Source organism: Coccinella septempunctata, chromosome 3, assembly GCF_907165205.1.
Source record: "Coccinella septempunctata chromosome 3, icCocSept1.1, whole genome shotgun sequence".
Classification (NCBI taxonomy): Eukaryota; Metazoa; Arthropoda; class Insecta; order Coleoptera; family Coccinellidae; genus Coccinella; species Coccinella septempunctata.
The window spans coordinates 35,184,539-35,203,490 of record NC_058191.1 but is presented as its reverse complement, the minus strand read 5'-3'; the positions used below and the strand labels follow the sequence as shown (position 1 = coordinate 35,203,490).

At 33.8% G+C, this 18,952-nt stretch overlaps 1 protein-coding gene across 4 annotated transcripts; it reads right to left on the bottom strand.

Moving 5' to 3' along the window:
• Nucleotides 1–40: 40 nt before the first annotated feature.
• LOC123309328 (ATP-binding cassette sub-family G member 4-like) lies at nucleotides 41–18,308 on the bottom strand. 4 transcript variants are annotated; one of them, XM_044892384.1, is made up of 8 exons: nucleotides 17,891–18,308; nucleotides 7,331–7,498; nucleotides 5,169–5,489; nucleotides 3,941–4,515; nucleotides 3,344–3,856; nucleotides 2,946–3,046; nucleotides 2,732–2,887; nucleotides 41–485 (listed from the first exon to the last, which is right to left on the bottom strand). In XM_044892384.1, the coding sequence occupies exons 2-8, from the start codon at nucleotides 7,438–7,440 to the stop codon at nucleotides 135–137; spliced, it is 2,127 nt and encodes a 708-aa protein (XP_044748319.1). In that variant the 5' UTR covers nucleotides 7,441–7,498; nucleotides 17,891–18,308; the 3' UTR covers nucleotides 41–134. The 4 variants fall into 4 exon arrangements, with proteins under 4 accessions (XP_044748319.1, XP_044748320.1, XP_044748317.1 ...); XM_044892385.1 differs by lacking the exon at nucleotides 17,891–18,308 and adding an exon at nucleotides 9,706–9,854; XM_044892382.1 differs by lacking the exon at nucleotides 17,891–18,308 and adding an exon at nucleotides 9,608–9,816.
• Nucleotides 18,309–18,952: the final 644 nt, after the last annotated feature.

Below are 18,952 nucleotides of genomic sequence, written 5' to 3'. Positions count from 1 at the left end.
TCCCCTAAACATATTCATATCGTTTCGATTTTTTCCACAATCGTATTGCTGGAATGTATATGCATAGTTCTAAATCCATCAATTCCAAAAATTTCATTCAATTTCCAATGGCCAAGAAGAATTTCAACCCGAACTTATCGATTCTGACGCAATTTAATTCTCAACACGAAATAAGTGAAAAATCTCAACGTTAAGAAAATGGCAAGTAGCACAGAAACGTCCAAGATGAAGGTGTTCATGTCGTCCTTCATTGACATGTCTTCCAGGAATTGCTTTGGGTACTTGAAGTGGCAGTAATCTATGTTGCATTCCAGTTTTTGCCTATTCAAACCGTACATGGCTATCATAGTCCCTTCGAAACTGTACTTAACGTAACTAGCGTAGGGCAGCCATTTCAGGTAATAGGGTATGTCGTCCAAGTTAGCGAAGAAGCCTGAGAATAGTACCATAGGAATCGTGGATATTGGTCCAAGGAATACTCCACTCTGCGAAGAAAGTTTGAATCAAACTGGTATTCTTAACAGTGTCAGGAAGTTTTGATTTTAGTTCGACATTTGAATTTGTAATGTAAGAGTATTCTATGCTCCGAAAAACAAGGAAGCATTAAAAAGCTGCAAGTTTTCATGATGATCTACAGTTTTCGAAAACTTGAAATGCTTAAACTTTTTCAGGCGCAGGATGGTGCAATATGGAATTTTCATTGATGATGTTATTAAGGAATGTAAAAAAGTGTAAAATTTATCATGGGAGTTATTGTGAGGGACTAAAAAATAACAAGCTTTCAATTCCAACCGAGCATGTTACATCAAACCCAATAGTATTTTTATGTTCGCAAAATTGTAACAATATTCTTCAACTTTGCAGTATTTCGATCTTCAAGTAGAGGTAAGAAAAAGAACACAGATTGGTCATGCCATGACCATGAATCCGAAAGATTATAGAGTTATATAATCTTTGCAAGAACCCATTGAGACCGAGTAGTTAAGCGGTGATCAATGGAAAATAGGGGAAGGTGGGGTAAGACGGGGTAGCGAGGTAAGATGGGGACCCTACCAAAATGGATAATGCAGTGCCACTAGAAAATTTATTTTAACGTCATCTGACGGTATTCATCAGTATTAGTTAGTGTTAGTAAAATTTAGGAGTAGAAGTGCAGGGACCCACTTGGTAAGTATGTTTTTCTAAAATTACGTGGTTTTATCTAATTATTGGCTGGTATAAAGTGCGTGACTATTCATAATATATGTTATACAAGGTGCGTGATATATTTTTTTATTAATGTACGTTCATTTAACCATTCTTAACTCATGAATTCGTCCCGGTTTGCTTTGGTTTATAACCTGAAAAAATACAATATACCTTATCAATCCAGTTTGGGAAAGATGGGGTACCTACTTCGGGGCAAGACGGGGTTGGGACCCCATCTTACCCGCTCCTTTGGTATTTTTGTTGGATTTAGATTCCATTCAAAATTATATTTATCGATAGCAGCAATCTCACAGCGAACACTGACAGTTCTACCAACAATAACTTCGTCACTTCCTGATACTCAATCGGCCACCTACACCACCATAAATTCTTCAGCAAATACTCTACCTCATCCATCTGCTACGACCTCATATGTAGTACAACAAGCCTCAGTAAATGATTTTTTGGATAATGCAGCATTCCATCTGGTTAGCCCCAAACAGTTAATGCCTTATCCACGAATGGCCGAAAAAAAAACGAGGTGAAGTTCGGAGAAGAGGAAAAGCAGCTTTTATCACTGCTTCTCCATATAAAACAGAATTAGAGGAAAAACAAAACAGTAGGAAACCGAAACCTGATGTCTCAAGCGAAAAGAAAATGAAAAAATCAAATAAGAGGAGATCTCGAAAAACTAAAAAAGCTTAAGAAGAAGCTCAGACATCAGAAGAAAAAGATACTGCATGTCTATACTGCCACGGCTTGTATTCCGAGTCTACCGAAGGATAGATCACTTGCCAGGTTTGTTCTAATTGGGCGCATTGTGGCTGTGCAGGAGTTGAAGACAACGATGATGAAGCTGTCCATATCTGCCCATTATGTGAAGATGAAGACTGTTGAATATTCTGTACCCCATCTTACCCAAGGGGGTACCCCGTCTTGCCCTATAGTTGGGGTAAGACGGTGAGATTTTGTTATTTTTTAAATTAGATATTTAAATGAGAAGAATAATTTTTTGTTTGTTTTGACTGATTGTTATTGAAAAAAGAAATACTGATTATTTTCTTAATAAAAGTTCCTACATTGTGCAATTATAAAGAAGGGTTTTATTCAAGAAATGCCTTAAGGTCCCCGTCATACCCCACCTTCCCCTACAGATTTAGTGTAGCATATAGGGAGTTGATGTCAATCTGGTAAATAAACTTAGTTAAATCATTGAATTGAGTGTTTCTGTAAAAGTTTCCCACACCCATATCATAGAACCTCAAACATAAAAGGACAAATTTATTAGGAGGAAAATTAGTTTAAGGATTGTATCCATTGGGTAAACTAATTTTAACTTAATAGAAAGTGAAGTGAATAAAGCTATGGGGTTGATCAACACATTGAATGTTTTTGGATTTACTTATTAATGAAATTTGTAAAGTCATCAATTTACTTTCGATGAAGGACTGTCACGTTGCAGTATGATCAAGTTGAAAAGGTTATCTCAAAGAGTAACAACTGTTACTCTTTGGTTATTTTTACTAATATGCCATCAGCTCACCTCTATGCTGAAAGCAGCACCCACAAGAAGTCCGAAACTCTGTCCAACAAGAGCAGTGGCAACAGAAATAATTAGCACCATAGAAAACCTAGTGAATTCCATAGGTTGGGCAGTGAGGTAATAAACTCCCATAACATAACCCATAGTCATCACAATCTGAAAAATACAGGATTTTCAAAATTCCACCATTTCATGAGTAGTGAATTCAACTCACTTGGAAGGGTATATCGGCTAAAGTTTTGGCGAAATAATAAGCTTTAACAGAATACCAGTAATTCAGATGCTCCCTCACGAACACTGACATTTCCACTGGGACTGTGAACAATAAAGTTATAAATATTTTACCAGCTCACATCAACAAACATTTTTTTCGAAGAAACTTCGCTGGTTGTAGCTACACCCGACCGATTGAAAATAAATCGATACAGAACTTATTATACGTCCATGTCAGATCAAGCGAAGAAAGTAAAGAGTTTTCAAAGAAAACCCCTAAAATTTCAATATCAAAAACGCAGAGAATCATATAATTGAAAGAGTAAGAGTGACATTTTGCCTAGTTTCTTGATCCTAATGTTTCACCCCATACAAACATATCTCCAAACCAAAACTCACATGTTAAAATAGTTGGCATCATGGATGTGAACATTGTGAACAACGTGATGAAAAATAGGCAACCAGCGTTACTCATAACTTTGGCAGCATCGTTTCCAATATCGTAATAAATTAGACCAAGCAGAATTCCTATAACAACATGCGATAACAATCGTAGTCTTGTCAACATTTTATCCCTCAATATTATATACGTCGTCCTTTTGAGCAAAATCCAAAACTGCAGGAGTCCAGAAGCTGGAAAGCTCTGCAGTCCCAACTGAGCCAAATTATCGGAGGAGTCCAAGAGAGATGTGGTGCAGGTAGGTGCATGTGTGGATCCTTTCATAATACCGTTCTGTATGATGGACTCTGGGGTCACTTGGTGTTTGCTGATGTCGTTCGTAATTTTTTTGGCTTCAAGCGCTTCTTGCTCCAACGCCAGCTGTTGAAGCGATTTGGCGCATCTTCCTTCGTTAACTGCTACCACAAGTTTTGGAACATAGTCGCCATGCTCCCCACTGGCCACTTCCATTACTGTAAAAAAATTTCGGGTAGGTTCAGTTAGAAAAGATAAGGTAAGTAGGATGAATTGGAATGGAAGAGATGTCATATACTCACCATAATCAGCTGGGTTGTGATAACTTGGACAATTCAAGCCCATGTAAGAGAGAAATGGAACTAACCCATTCACCACCCCCCTGTAAATGCACTGGCCTTCCGCTAAAATATACAAACTATCGAACATTTCAAAAAGTCTCGCAGAAGGCTGATGAATGGTACAAATTATAGTCCTTCCACCTCTAGCTAAGGATTTTAACAAACACACGCACTGAAAACAAGTAGAACTGTCTAAACCACTGGTAGGTTCGTCGAAAAACATCACTGGAGGATTGTTCACCATCTCCAGAGCTATCGAGAGCCTTTTTCGTTGTCCCCCAGAAAGGCTGCATGCGTGAGTGTCTATACATTCTTTGAGGCCGAGGGCATCCAACACTTCGTTGACGACAACTTTCTTCTCGGCTCTGCTGATGCTTTTTCCCAGTTTCAAGTTGGCAGATACGTTCAATGCTTCTTTTACTGTCAGATGTGGGGACAGACAGTCATCTTGCATGATATAACAAGACATTTTACGGAATCTTCTTAGACTTCTCTCTTTTCCATTGATCAAAACCGACCCAGTCAAGTTCGAGGTCCTTAAAAAAACAAAAAGTTTTTGATAAGAGAAAAAAAGAAATATTTATATTTCAAAGTGAATTATAGAACACATACGCTGTTTTAAGGGGATCTAACCAATGGTCAGATTCGAAATTTTCAAATTCAATATGTATCTCAATTTTTCATTTTTCTGTTCACTTGGAATGGTTCACTGTTTGTGATGTCAACAAGTTACATAGGTTGATAACCTAACCTGAAGAATTGTTCATTTTTGACCAAGAGAGATTTTCAAATTCAATTTAATAATTTCTCTCAGCTCATTGTGTGATGTCAACACTGAGTTTTGTTTCTTCTTTTTTTTCGTTCTTGCATATTTTTGAGTGTCTCAAAGGCAATAATCTCACGAAATATGATCATAATCAATTCAAAAAATTACAGGAGTTTGAATATTTCATAATTTTCAGGAAACGCTGAGCATCTCAGAAACTATAATAATAGGCATGGAGAGATGTTTCATTCCCCATTTCTGACTCCTCAGATGATTACTCCCAGCCTCTTTAGGCAGAAATCACCCTATTCCTGATATACTCATATAACATGCATGTAGATTTTGATACTAAAATGAAAGCATACATTCCTCATTACCTTTCATGAAAGACTGATAAAAATAATCTGCTAAAAAAATACTCACTTATAACCTGCCAATATATTCATCAAGGTACTTTTTCCAGCACCAGAAGGTCCCATAATAGCTGTTAGTTCCCCTGATTTGAATGTACCATTCACACATTTCAATATGGTCTTATAACCCCTTTTCCTCCCTTCTGATATGGAATAAGACAACTCATTGAATTGTATATCAACAGGGGGTCTCTTCGGTAAATGTGATAACATGATTGTTGGTTTCTTGTAACTGCCAGGGCTATTCTTGTTTGGTACCTTTCGTAAGGTACCGCCGTTGGTACTTATTGTCATCGATGCTTGGCCATTGCAGGGGTTGAAATGTGGTTCACTGAAGACAGAAAAATTTCAGTTACTGAGCTTCCTTGAGTTTTTAATTTAATGATTCATCATCGAAGGACATCATACCATTTGAAGGGAAAATTCGGTTAAATTTTCTCAATCTTTGCTATGTTTTAGATTTTGACATCCTCGGCAAAGGTGTCCATGGCCACAGGAATATCAACTTTCCTGTATGAAAAAAATAATGTCCCGCCTGAATTTAATTCTCAATTTCAATAAGAAAACTCACTTTGGCTGCTTTAAAATATATGGAATTCAAATTTTGATTGTTCATCTCTGTTATCGATCTCAAAAGAATTTTAATGGGAGAGATAATGGATAAAAGATCACTGTGCATTTGGTAATTATTGAGGAGTCGTAAACCAGAATGTCAGTAAGCTCCTTTTTTTGTCCCTATGGACGTCAAAGAATGTCGAAATCTACAACATAGCAAAAAACACAGTTTTTTATCTTTTTAACTCGAGAATGCATGCAGTTTTTCCATTCAAAGGTTGTGTCGATTTAATTCGTATGAAATTTTTTGTTTTTCATTTTGTTGAGGCCTTACAACCTTTCATCATATTACATTTCTAAATATAGGTAGGTATACCGGTTTTACATTAATATCACTCATTTACATTTGATAACTATCGCGAATAGTAATTTCTTTGAAGCAAAAAATAATAGCACCTTAATTAATTTTTTCGGTTATTTGTCTCACAAAATCTCATGGAATTTTTATTGTTGATTATGTATGTTAATGAGTAATACAATTAATTTTGATAATAAATCTCCACAATCCTGCATAACTCGAATAGAATTTAATAAGGTTCGTAAATGTGCGGAATCTCAACTCGTAAAACTCGAAGTTTTATCTGAATGATAGCATAAAAATTTTGCTAATTTGTCATCTCAATCACCTCGAAGACAATCTGTGAACCAAAATTATAACAGGGAATCAAATAAAAACACGATGAATAAAATCATTTTCAATTCATTTTATCACCAAAATTTCATCGGTAATTGAATAAACGCAATTCAATTCATCTGAAAATGAGATTTACTAATTTCATTAGTGATTATGACTGTTTCAACGTTGCAAGGTTCTAAAAATAAAATATCCAATATGAATTCTTGCCTAAGCTGAACTATTTCAGTAGTATCTTTTGATTTATCGATATTTAGATATAATCCAATTCCAATTTCAAGGAGATTGAGATTACACTAACAAAAGCATAGGTTTCTATTCGAAAATTTTATACACAACACAAAGCTAAATGATAAAGGAGGATAAATACTGAGGGAACATAATGACAAACATTTTTCACAATTCAGATACAAAAACATACTGATCGTCTCGTTTGGGAGTGGAAGTTTTCTCTTTTCATTCATAACAGTCTATATACATCCCAAAAATTACACAACTGATGCTTGTTGATTGCACAATTGTTGGCGTTGCTGCATCGTGTGAAGCGGTTTCTTGCATCTCAGTAGAAGTGAGTAGGTACTTCAAATTTTCGATGAATAAACATAGAATGGTTAACAAAATTTATTGACCTATGGTCAGTTGGAAAATTTAAAAAAGTATAAGCTTTTTGGCTCTTGCCAAACCAATTGTGTAGAGTCGATCAAGTTGAGATGTTAACGGCTTATGTCCACATATTTTATAAAATAAACGCTTAAGCGTTTTCTTTCACATGAAAACAAATCTGAACTGAAGAAATGAAAAAAAGTTGAGCCAAAAACGTTCTCAACCACTGTTCATCTATATAGAAACACATATACTATAGGCGAAACGAAAAAATTTAAAATCTACCAAAAAATGTGTCATTTAAAAATTTCACAACTCACCTTATATCACATGCATTGTTCAGTGCCTCGTTTACTTTATAAGATACTGATTGTATTGGACTTTCGGCAGACGGTTGTATCTGGATCTTAACACTTTTCAAGTCGTCCATTTTGAGAACCGGCAGCTAAACTGTTGTCATGAATTCATTCTACGTGATCCAGAAAAATCTGAAAACAAAATTAATATTTATGTTACATGACCTTGTCCACACATAATTTCAATATTTTTTTAATGAGCACAAGCTACAAATCTAGAAAAAAAATGGTTCACTATTCTGGAACTGGAACTGCCGATCAGTTTATCATAATCTTCATTTTAATCTGATTATTGAGGAAGTGTGAATGCTGTTGAATTTCTGAAAACTGATCAGCTAAAATTGTTGAAAACGGGGATCAATTATCAATTAGATTAAGCGAAATCTCATTCTATATCGATTTTCAATCTGCAACATTTCTGACGTAGGTATGTAATATATTTTTCGTACTAATAATATAAAACTTAATACCCATATATTTTGAATTGAGTTTCCGATATAAAGGATTGAATTGATAAATGATATTATCTTTATATACAGGAGACTTCATTGTTTTCATTTTTAGATTTTTACCATAAAGTTTTCATTATCGCATTTTCAATATACTCAAGTATGAAACAATGCAATTTGTATTCATTGAATTCATTTTGTGTACTCTCAATGAAAACTTCTGAATCTGGTTTTGAAAGTAAAACCTACAAATAAATTGAAGAAATACAAGTATCCACTTTTAATCCACCATTAATATCTATCTTAAATTACCCTTTAATAATTTACGAGATCAGTAACGATAACAATTCAAAATCAATCTGTTTTTAATAACATGTACCAACTATGGGTCATTTAACACCTACTAACACACAACAGCGGTATTGAAAAATTTATAATTCAAACTGAAATTAGAGAAAGTGTTTTGAACAACATCCATTAAAATCGTCATAAAAACCTATGGAAATGATTTTATTGACAATTTCACATTCGTTAATTTTATGGGTGTAAAATTCAAAGCTTGCCTATGTTGATAAAATGAAATTTCGAATAAATCTTTAAATTTGAGACTGCATGTGGCAAAACTGTTTGAAAATTCCGTTGAGATTAGTTTTTCATGCTCGATTCCAGAGGGCTATTCTTGGAAACAATGCAGTATGAATACCTATACAAGAAATGGTAATTTTATGTACCTTTGTCTCAGATTTTTGGTAATTTATTTTTTTATTTATTTCTTCGGGATACATTCGTAGTGTATGATAATATCAATTGAAAATTTAATTCAATATTTTTGATCAGACCTTTAACCTTAGAAAACCGATTACATCATAGCAATTTTTTCGTAAATATCTTTTTGTTGGACTGATTATAAATTTAAAAAGGCCTATCCAGATAAGATGGGCTCCTCCTATGTCTAACACCCAGTGAACAATTTTGATTTTGAAGAAAGACCGTTTTTTATCCATAATCAGTTTGTTACCTGATATCTTCTGTTCGAAGGAGTGCAGTGGTTAAATAACTTATCGTTGGGAAGTTCAGGGTGAAGATATTGTTTATTTTAGTTTATATGATTGTCAATAAATGACTATGTTTATTCTATTCATCTCCATTTTCACATCATCAATATAGAAGAAGGAATAATGAATAAATATATTCAGTTTAGTTGACATGCAACAATTGATGATGAAAAATGTTCCTTGAACCAGAAAAGCCCAATAATAATTTAATTCTTCAAGGAATTCAATAAAAAGCAAAACCTCACCCTTCTTCAGCACCCACTGAGTTCTTACGATGAATTCAAAATCTCCCCTATTATTAAATTCACTCAAAAATTCAGCGATGAATTAAATGACACCATGAATTGCATAGAAATTAGATTAATGCATGTTATTATTATCGAAGTGAGCTATTGCAGTTCTTGATTGACAGATAATTTAGATCTATTGATAAAGGTCGAGTCTGAATAAAGGTTAATTGTTCAGTAATTCTCAACACGCGAAATACTACAGGGATACCTTATTCGGCACGTTTGATTACATTCATTCCATCAGACCTCATCAGACACCGAAATCGAATGACAAGGTTCGCACGTGCGATATAAACAAAGAGGAAATTGAAATGAAACGCTCAAACGTACAAAGGAACAAAGGTAAAGCCAAACAAAGAAAAATGACTTGAATATGTTTGAATGAAAGAGAGAACACATGAAATGAAACAGGTGTGATAGCTCTAGCAAATAATCTTTTTTCCATACCAAGAGAGCGATCAGCACACTTGAACACTGTATTTTTTTATGTCCGCAAACAATTTCCCAAGGATAGCCCTACACACTATTCCCCACTATATACATACTCGACTGTCTGATTCTGTCTGTCTCCCCAGAATGTCTCACAGCCTGTGGACAATTTTGACGATAATAGGATAAATATATGCTCCCAATTGGAGCGATTAAAGCTCAACTGGGACAAGTTGTGACAATGTGGAAATTGAAATCCGCAGCTGGTCCCTATTTTACTTGAAAATTATCAGTTTTATCAGTGCGAGCATCACTTTTCCTGATGAGAGCCAGCTTACTCCATAGACTATGATCGGTATAAATAGAAATGGGTCAAGAACCTCGGAGTTCTGGTTGTCCTTCGTCTCAGTTTATATATTCCATTTGGCTTATCCCACCGTTTCCGTACGCTAAGCGCTGAGCCTTCAAACTCGCTTTCATTTGTGAAGCATTTTCTCTTGGTGCGGACAAAGGATTAATGATAATTATCATTTACTACTACTATACTCATGTGAATCAACAATGGAGAATGAAATCGTAACATATTTCTGTTCAGTCTATTTGGGCCGAAGCACTTCGGTCGATGGCCTTTATGACGTCAGTCAATAAAGAACCACATTTATCATTTATTCAGTGAACTAGGAAAAGTAGCAGCATAACAAAATAAATAAAAAAGAAAAAAAAAATGCGAATTTTCGAAAACGCAAGAGTGGAATTCATTCATGATGCCAATTTAGCATTAATTCACACAGGAAGTAAAATAAACATAAAATATTGAATGTAAAAAACTTTTTACGTTGTAGTGACAATACTCACATATAGAGGGTGATTCATAACTATTGGGACATAGGCTAAAGGCAGATTGTTTGGACCAAAATATGGCAATAGGACCAAATATACCTCGATAAAATATTGCTGTGGAAAATTAAATTGCTGTGGGCATTAAAGTTAAAGGAGACAGAATAATATTTTCTTCGAAGTTCGAAAGCCCTTTATTGAAAGAATTAGAAAAGGCATAGAAGTCGGAGGAGGCCACGTAAAACATTCCTTATTATTCTATTTAAGTTTATTCTTTTTATGTCACATTGTTTTTAATTATGCTTTATCGTCGAAATAAATATATATATATAATAAATAAATCGTTACTTCAAATCCCCTCCCGATGCTCTGAACTGTTCAATTGTGTTTTTCCCAAAAACGGATGAAAAAATATACAGTGAAATTATTAGCAAAAAACGAAAAAAAGGTCCAAACATAGGCCCTTAGCCTATGTCCCAATAGTTATGAATCACCCTGTATACAGAGCCTTTGTTTGGAATATTACTGGTCATGGGTATGATAATTAACTTGGTCTCACCTTCAGTATGCCATTATTCATCGAGAAAGAACAAAAGATACTTGTGGTTCAGAGTAGCTTGGAAATGCGTATTGAATGATTGATATATTGAATGACCGATTGTTCAATGACCGGTGACGGAAAGATGATCTATTTTCTTATAGATATGAGATTTCTTTTCAGCAAATTCAATATTCACTTATGATCATGCAAATTCCACAATGAAAAAACGTTATTTCTGACAGAGATCCTTTCAGGATCTAACATGAGAGGAGTCTACAACTCTTTAGTGGTCAGTTCAAAACGAGAAAATGAATATCTTACGTCAGAAACCACTAATTTATATGGGGTTTTCATTATAATTCAATTCAATCACTTCGTCATCTCGGAAAGTCAAAAAAACCGAACGGTTGCACCGAGGTAAGTGAAATTTCGAGATCTATTACTAGAAGAGCTGCTCTTTTAGAATAGATTTGTATCACGTTTGGATCTGCGATTATATTTCTGAACAGTCGCATCGAGCTCGATCAAATTTCGAAATTTAATACTAGAAGAGTTGCTCTTTCAGAATATTCATCACATTCAAGAAATTGTTTACATAGAAACCATAAAACTGACGATAAAAAAATTTGTTGGTGTTCCCCATATAATTTCAAGGATAGAAAAGCCCACACCTAAAATTCGTTTCGGGAGGAAGTTTTTTTTATTTGTTTTTTATATTTTTTTATATACCATTGAAAAATAAGTTGTTGATAGCTTGGTTCATTTTGAACACAGTTCCTTGTAATTTCTTGGTTTTTGGGAAAAAAATTATTCATAGTTTTCTATTTTGATTCACCACTCGTTTCAACAAAGAAAAGCATCCTCGAAATTATTCATGCTGTATTTATTATCCACTAGGTATAAAAACCTGAACTTCACTAATATAAACACAGAAAGTTCAACTTATTTCATTAACAAAACAGTCATTTTGTCTTTTCTAGTTTCATTATTCATTGCTTCATATAGAATTTAATATACAATGAACTCGCAATAATCCAGACTCCTCGAAATAATCATTGTTGAATTCACATTTGTATTTGATTAATTCTCAGTCTGGAGCAATAGCCGACTTCCTGCTATAATTGAGAAGTGAGACAATGAAAGTTGACTGATTCCGGAGCTATTCAAATTTGACGCCTCCAATAAACTTTTTTAATCATGGAATGAGTTATGCTGTAAGCTGGTCTTACTTATTTATTTCAACCGCGGTTTTGCTAGCGCTTAGCGAAATTTAAAATCTTCACAATTTTCTCAATATTTTTAATCATATAGTTTTTATGTGAGAAATGACTACCGAATATAATTTACAAAAAATAATTTCTGAAACTTATCCAACAGTTCTGAAATGATATAAAAAATTTTTTGTTCATAAAGAAAAGACTACTGCTACTGACTACAATATTTAACGAACATCCAAATGACTTCCGTATAATGATTTAAATTATCTACAAATTACTGCATAACATTTTCGAACATTACAGGAGTTGATTTCCACCAATTATGGGCAATAAATGTGGCAAACTGTCAGTTTGTAGAATTCAAATCATGTTTTAATTTTTTTCTTTTTTCATTCTCATTTTTCTTTAATCGAACATTGAGTTATTCGACAAATAAGGATTTTAAATATGTACCTACGTCGAAAACCACTCATTGAATTTCGAATATATTCAGAGAGAAGTCGTTGTTATTCTTATTATACAGGGTGAATCTTTGACTCGTACAGATATTTTAACAGTAGATTCTAGAGGTCAAAGGAAACATTTTCTCGTACAGCATTTTTTCGATTTGGCCCTGACAAAAAAATATAGCCATTTTAAGTTTTCATAATGGGCTGTGGCACCCCTGGAAAAACAAAATTACCTTCTGAATGACTACCTGAATTTGTGACACTACACATCTGTGGATCTTCAAACAGGATTGTTCTTAATTTTTGAACATCAAATTACTTAAAATCTGCGCATTATAGGAGAAAATAATATATAAAGAATACTTTTATTTTACAAAACGTTCAAATATTCCTCAGATAGCGTCCAACTTAGTTTCAAGAGTTGGATTCTTTAAATTTTTGGTAATGGTACGTAATGGTCATAATGGGAAAACTGGAAGACGTGGGTGAATCTTGTGTTCATCGAATAAATAGAAAACTTTAATTCGAAATTCATGTCATTCAATGAAACCGTTTGTGAGATAAAACTAAAAATAATATTTTTTATAGTTTTTCTAGTGTTAAAATATTCATAGGAGTCAAAGACTCACCCTGTATATCTCACGAACACTTTCCTCTTCTCAGATTTCAAAATGCTGTACGAAATTGAAAAATTTTATTTATTTTTTTATCAACGGAATAATCCCAATTCTACAAAATTCCACAAAATATAAAATGAGAGAGAAAAAAACAAAAATGATAAATACCAACAAATTATGAGTACCAAATTTCGATTAACGGAATTTACATATCTCTATTCAACTGAGTATTCAGTAAGATGGCAAGGAAAATATTTTTCTGAATTTGAAGAAACCCACAGCTTGACTCTACGCTTTGCAGACAAGAAGCACCACCTTTCTTCAACGGAATAGCTACGGTTCTGGGTCGATATTTTTGTACCTATTCTCGTTTCGGTCATAACTTCAACTGCCAATAAAATACCTTCCTCAATCTAACAAATACTCAATAGCACCGGAAATTGAACAGAATATCCTAGTTTCTCCTCGCTCCACGAAATATTAGTAGGCATTCAAGTGATATTCAATTTTAATCTACATAAAATATTCATGTGCGTTCAATAATTCATTATTATTCATTTCCCCTATTGGAAGGGTCAGGAAAAATATTGAAATGAGGAAATATATTACATAACAATACTTGCTTCCCAGGGTAATTGGTTTTTTATTGCGATAAAAAAAATTGGTCAAGGTCCTTGTTTACATTTACCCAAATTTCCACTGATCATAACAATGAGTATTCTCCAAGAAAGGAATATACCAATGAGTACCAAAATTTTCACGGTAGAGAGCAGAATAATTAATTAAATGATATCAATTTTTTCATGAAGATGTGGAAAAGGAGTTTGACTGGATTATTGAATACATACCCAATAGATTCAGAAAAAACTCAAACCATACAATGCAATGATTTTATCATTAAATGAAAAGAAAGAAAATAATATGGAAGCAGGAAATTTTGCTTTGAATTCTCCAACTTTTTCTAAAAGTATTCATTGAATTATCGTTATGTCCGAGATGTGGAGACAATTCTTCAAATAATGTATTCTTCACTATCTTTGGAAGAGCTTAGCTTGGAAGAGAAAGCTTTGATACCCTGAATAAGTGATGTCGATGTTTTCCAGGTATTTGTACCATTTTGAAGCGCTTCTACTCTCAAATTTTGATCTGGAAACAATGACAAAGAAGTTGTGAATACTTCCTGGATTTAGATGTCCCAAATTGTACGCTCCTATACTATGAAAAACGCCGTTAAAATTCGACAATAGAAGTAGTAAATTCAGACATTGTGAACGCTTCACAAAAAATTATAAGTACCTAATTTTAAGCTTAATGGCTCGAAGTGCATTATTGGTTTTCCATTTGTTGCGATAGAAAGTGTTTGTTTCAGTGTAAAATTTGTTAATAACAATTTTTATTGCCCATGCGACATTTACATAACATGGGACATTAATGTAATGCTAACATAGCAAAATAATCATTATTTCAACAGTTACTCGAAAATTCTTTGACCTATCAATTTGGTATGTTAAACTTTAGTGATATTTTCATACCTAATTAAAAGTTTTTTAAATAAAAGTAAAAGATAATGTCCAAAATACTGCTCTTTTTCGTTTCTGTTTCGCATTGTAATTTCAAACTCTTGTCCTTGATATACCACAAAAATCAATTGATCACGTATCACATTCTCGGTCTGCAAAAATGATTGATTAACAAGAGAAATTAGCTCATTTATTTGCCCCATTCGTGTTAATGTTGATAATTTGACACAAATGTGACTGCGTCATTCTTATATCGAATTTCCTTCATTACTGATAAGTTTTGATGCAACAAAGCGTTAATTTACAAATCGACCGATGATGTAGCTGATGCTCGGCCATTGTGTGATTGATTCCTTTTAGTTGAATCATACCTGCATATCACAATTGAGAATGCATATAATGTACCAAATAAATATCCAAATAATCACACGCATACGTTTCATTTTGAAATCTTTTTTTTTGATGAATTCTTCGTCTTTGGCAATATATATTACCTTACTTTTTCTTCCATTGATTCCTTCAAGGAATTATTTCTTTTGAAGAAGAATTAATCAGAATTCAGTTCAACAGATATTTCTTCGTCATTTGGTTAGGGCATGTTAAGCATCAGTGTCAACCACCAAGGGACAAATTGTTTTTGAAAATTTTTTTTCTTCATAACTGAGTTGTTTCATGGCCTATTTCAGGAAAAATAATTCATTTTCATGCATTCAAATTGAGGCTAATGAATATGGGTCACCTTCTAAAATGTATAATGCTGCTAAATCCGATAAGGGAGTAAAATAATCGAAGTTGATTAGTGTTTACCCATAAAAAAGTAATGGCTGTTGAATCAGGATGTTTTTTCCGATTCGTGTCTTAATCGTTAAAACTCCAGCACGATAAGCTTTTCGCTCAATTTCTTTTCTTATCAAGGACCAAGACGCAGTTTGAATGTGGTAATCTGAAATCTGAAAAATCAATGGATTTACGTTATCATTTCGAACAGGTTCTAGTCGATTTGAATTTTCGATTAGGTCCTGCTACCTGCTCCGAATCTATTCATTCACGAGAAGATTTTTGTGGAGTAAAATCCTATCTAGAAGCCGAGGATAATTTATAACCTATTCTCCAAATAACTGGTTGAATTCTCGGTAAAAACTAGCCTGGACAAGTCGATTAAAATGCTATAAGGTTGAAAAAAATTTGTATAAAAACATATAGGTACCTAGTTATTTTCGAAATATTCGTGTAGCATTAGAAGGTAATAACATATTAAGCAAACCTTGAAACTCGCGTTGTTTTGATTCAACGAAGAAACATTTCAGCATATTACGTCGCTAACTTCCAAAACCTGCGATCTTCTCTAGAAGTGCAAAAATCTTGCTTGACGTTAGTTTGTGGACAATCATTTTGAAATTTATAGAATGAATACACAGTTAGTAAAAGAAAAAAAGCGCAAGATTCATATGTCGTAATTTTATAGAGCAATGCTCGAACACATCAATTTCTATTTTAAATTACGCATCTTTTAATCTAGGTATATAATCTTTGAGTATTCAGGTTTAATACTCCATGGTGTAATTGAGGAAATTGTCGTGCATCCTCTATGAGGGGTGGAGAGTAGTTTAGTTTTTCAAATGCAACCCTAACTCTTTGTGACAGAAAAAGAAATACGTTCTTTTAAATGTCAGGAATACATTTTTAGTTAGAACTTGCGGAGTAAGGTCTGGTCATTGATATCAGCTATTTTTATTATGGGGATGAAATGGGTACAGAATAACTCTAGAAACGATTGATATTTTTGAAATGTTTTCGAAAACATCCCTTTTTTTTTGAGGAAAGATTTAGGTAGTGAATTATCTGAAATAAATATAGCAACAACGACAAAAGTACTATGCGTAGGCATTGTACCAAATGGGAATGGAAATTTTGGAGAATCATGAATACAAAGGTAATAATTTCTAAAAACCAGGAACACCTATTAAAAAATTTGACTAATGACAATAGATTCGCTGATTATGAAATATTTAAAATGTTGTGTTAGGGTACAAGACCCTTCAATGATTCAATTCATTCATGAAAAAATTTACAATGGCTGGATTTGTATAATCAAATTTCCATAAATTAACTTTTATTGTTAATGCGAACGGGAATCATTATCATTCAAATATATAAAAAAGGATTTGCAGGGGAAAATTAACAAAGCAACCTATAAAACCATTGACCATAACTAATGAACGTAAAATGGAGTTTCAGCCTGATTGGGACTTTACTCAATTTGATACTAAATGGGTTTAAACTTCAATCGATGAAATTTTGTTAATTAATTTTGATCGTTGCTGTATCATTATATACTGTTTGTATTTCCCTCCATATGATAGTCATATGATAGTCATCATACTATTAAGATACCTATAACGCTATAATTTGAGAATTTCAAGATCAAAACTGCATAAATTATCATGAAATAAAAGTACCTAATTATATGGAAACTAAGAAACTTGAGATAAAATGCACATTTCTTGAAGAATTTCAGGTTTATAATTCAAATCCTATAAATATTCCAAATTCAGTATTTACCTGGACATATATACAATGGATTTTTCTGAAGAATCTGCTCTACTTATTTTCCAAAGAAGGTTGAAAAATTCAACAAGCCCAATCTATAAAATTTTCGGTACAATGATACATTGCACTTGAAACATTCTAGATTTCAATAAAAAATTCAACCTCTACCTATGATACCTGATAATGAAGCTATGGAATATATGTACGCGTCTTAAGACTCGTTCAAAATTGCCCTTTAACATTTCATGCTATAATTCTCAAAAATGAAAAAAAATGTTTTCAGTGATTATTGAAATGAAAGCTCGAAAATTGATAAGAAAAATTAGAAAAAGAAAGCTAAGATGTGTGAATTATATTTATTGAATGAAAACATGAAATATAAACATTTTAAATTGCAAAACTGATTGGGGTGGGCCATTGAAATTCAGAAATTACGCACTAGCAATATTTTTCAATTGTTCTTGATTGAGAAGTTCGAATTTCATTCACTATTTTTCGTGACTCTTTGGCAGACTGCATTTATTTCAATTTAGCAACCGAGAATACAAGAGGAAACCATATTAAGCTCACCAAAGACTCTAGGACTCCAGGTTGTGGTCAACGAACTGACCTGCCACACTATAATTTTCAAAACCGATCACACGATAGCGTTTCACTCGTGAATGGGAAAACTCACACCGCTCACATACTATAGCTCTGGACGCTGTACACTTTCTGGTGGTATAAACAACTCAGCTGATTTGTGCGATGACGGGTAGTAGAACAATGTACCGGCAAATCCAGCATTTCTCCATGCAATAAGGTCGATTTTGAACCGAAAACAGCGTTGGAGTTGGACCTTATAGACCCCGGTGCAAGTACGAACCGGGTACAAGCGAACTCGTATGCACGTAAGGCTCACCTTGAACCCCATTTGCCCGCATTATGGACCGTATTGCTATGGGTTCAAGTAAACTCGGTCATTGTGGATTGATTTTCCACGGACTCTATCCCATGCGCGGGCCGAGGAAATTTCTAGGGATTTTCTCAGCATCCGGTGCGACCAGCGATAGGGAACTGAGAGTATGCCCAGCTTTATCGCATTGAGGGGGTAAAAGTAAAATAGTGCACTATCGTGTGAGTCATAATCGTTGCAAATAATGACTGATTGTTTTCAATTGAATTCTGCACATTAAACGGACTGTAATCAAGAGTCAGAAATGAGTTTCGAAGCCGAAAACTGATTTTTTTAGTTTTTGTAATTGTATCAATCATCCTGCATCTGTAAATGCGCCCTATTTTATTTTTTTTTTCTGTCCAGGAAGAGGAAAACCCATGTCACCTAGTTGGTGCCCTGAACAGAAAATAGCGTCTATTTTGAATCAGTTGGAAGTTCCACAGTTTTCCAGTTTGATGTAAGAAAGATTTCTCATATAGGCTTCACCCATCAGGTGAAAAGCTTCACTAGAACTACCATGTGGACAAAACCATTCACAAAACCAGACACTCCCTTTGGGCCTGTTGAATAATTTGTGGAAAATCTTCCAGGATAACGCCGAAGTAGCTCCGCTGGCTGTATGTCACGGTGACTGGCCCCATAGTTACTTACGGTAGCATTGTCTGAAGGACCTACACAGTACACGTAGCTCAAAA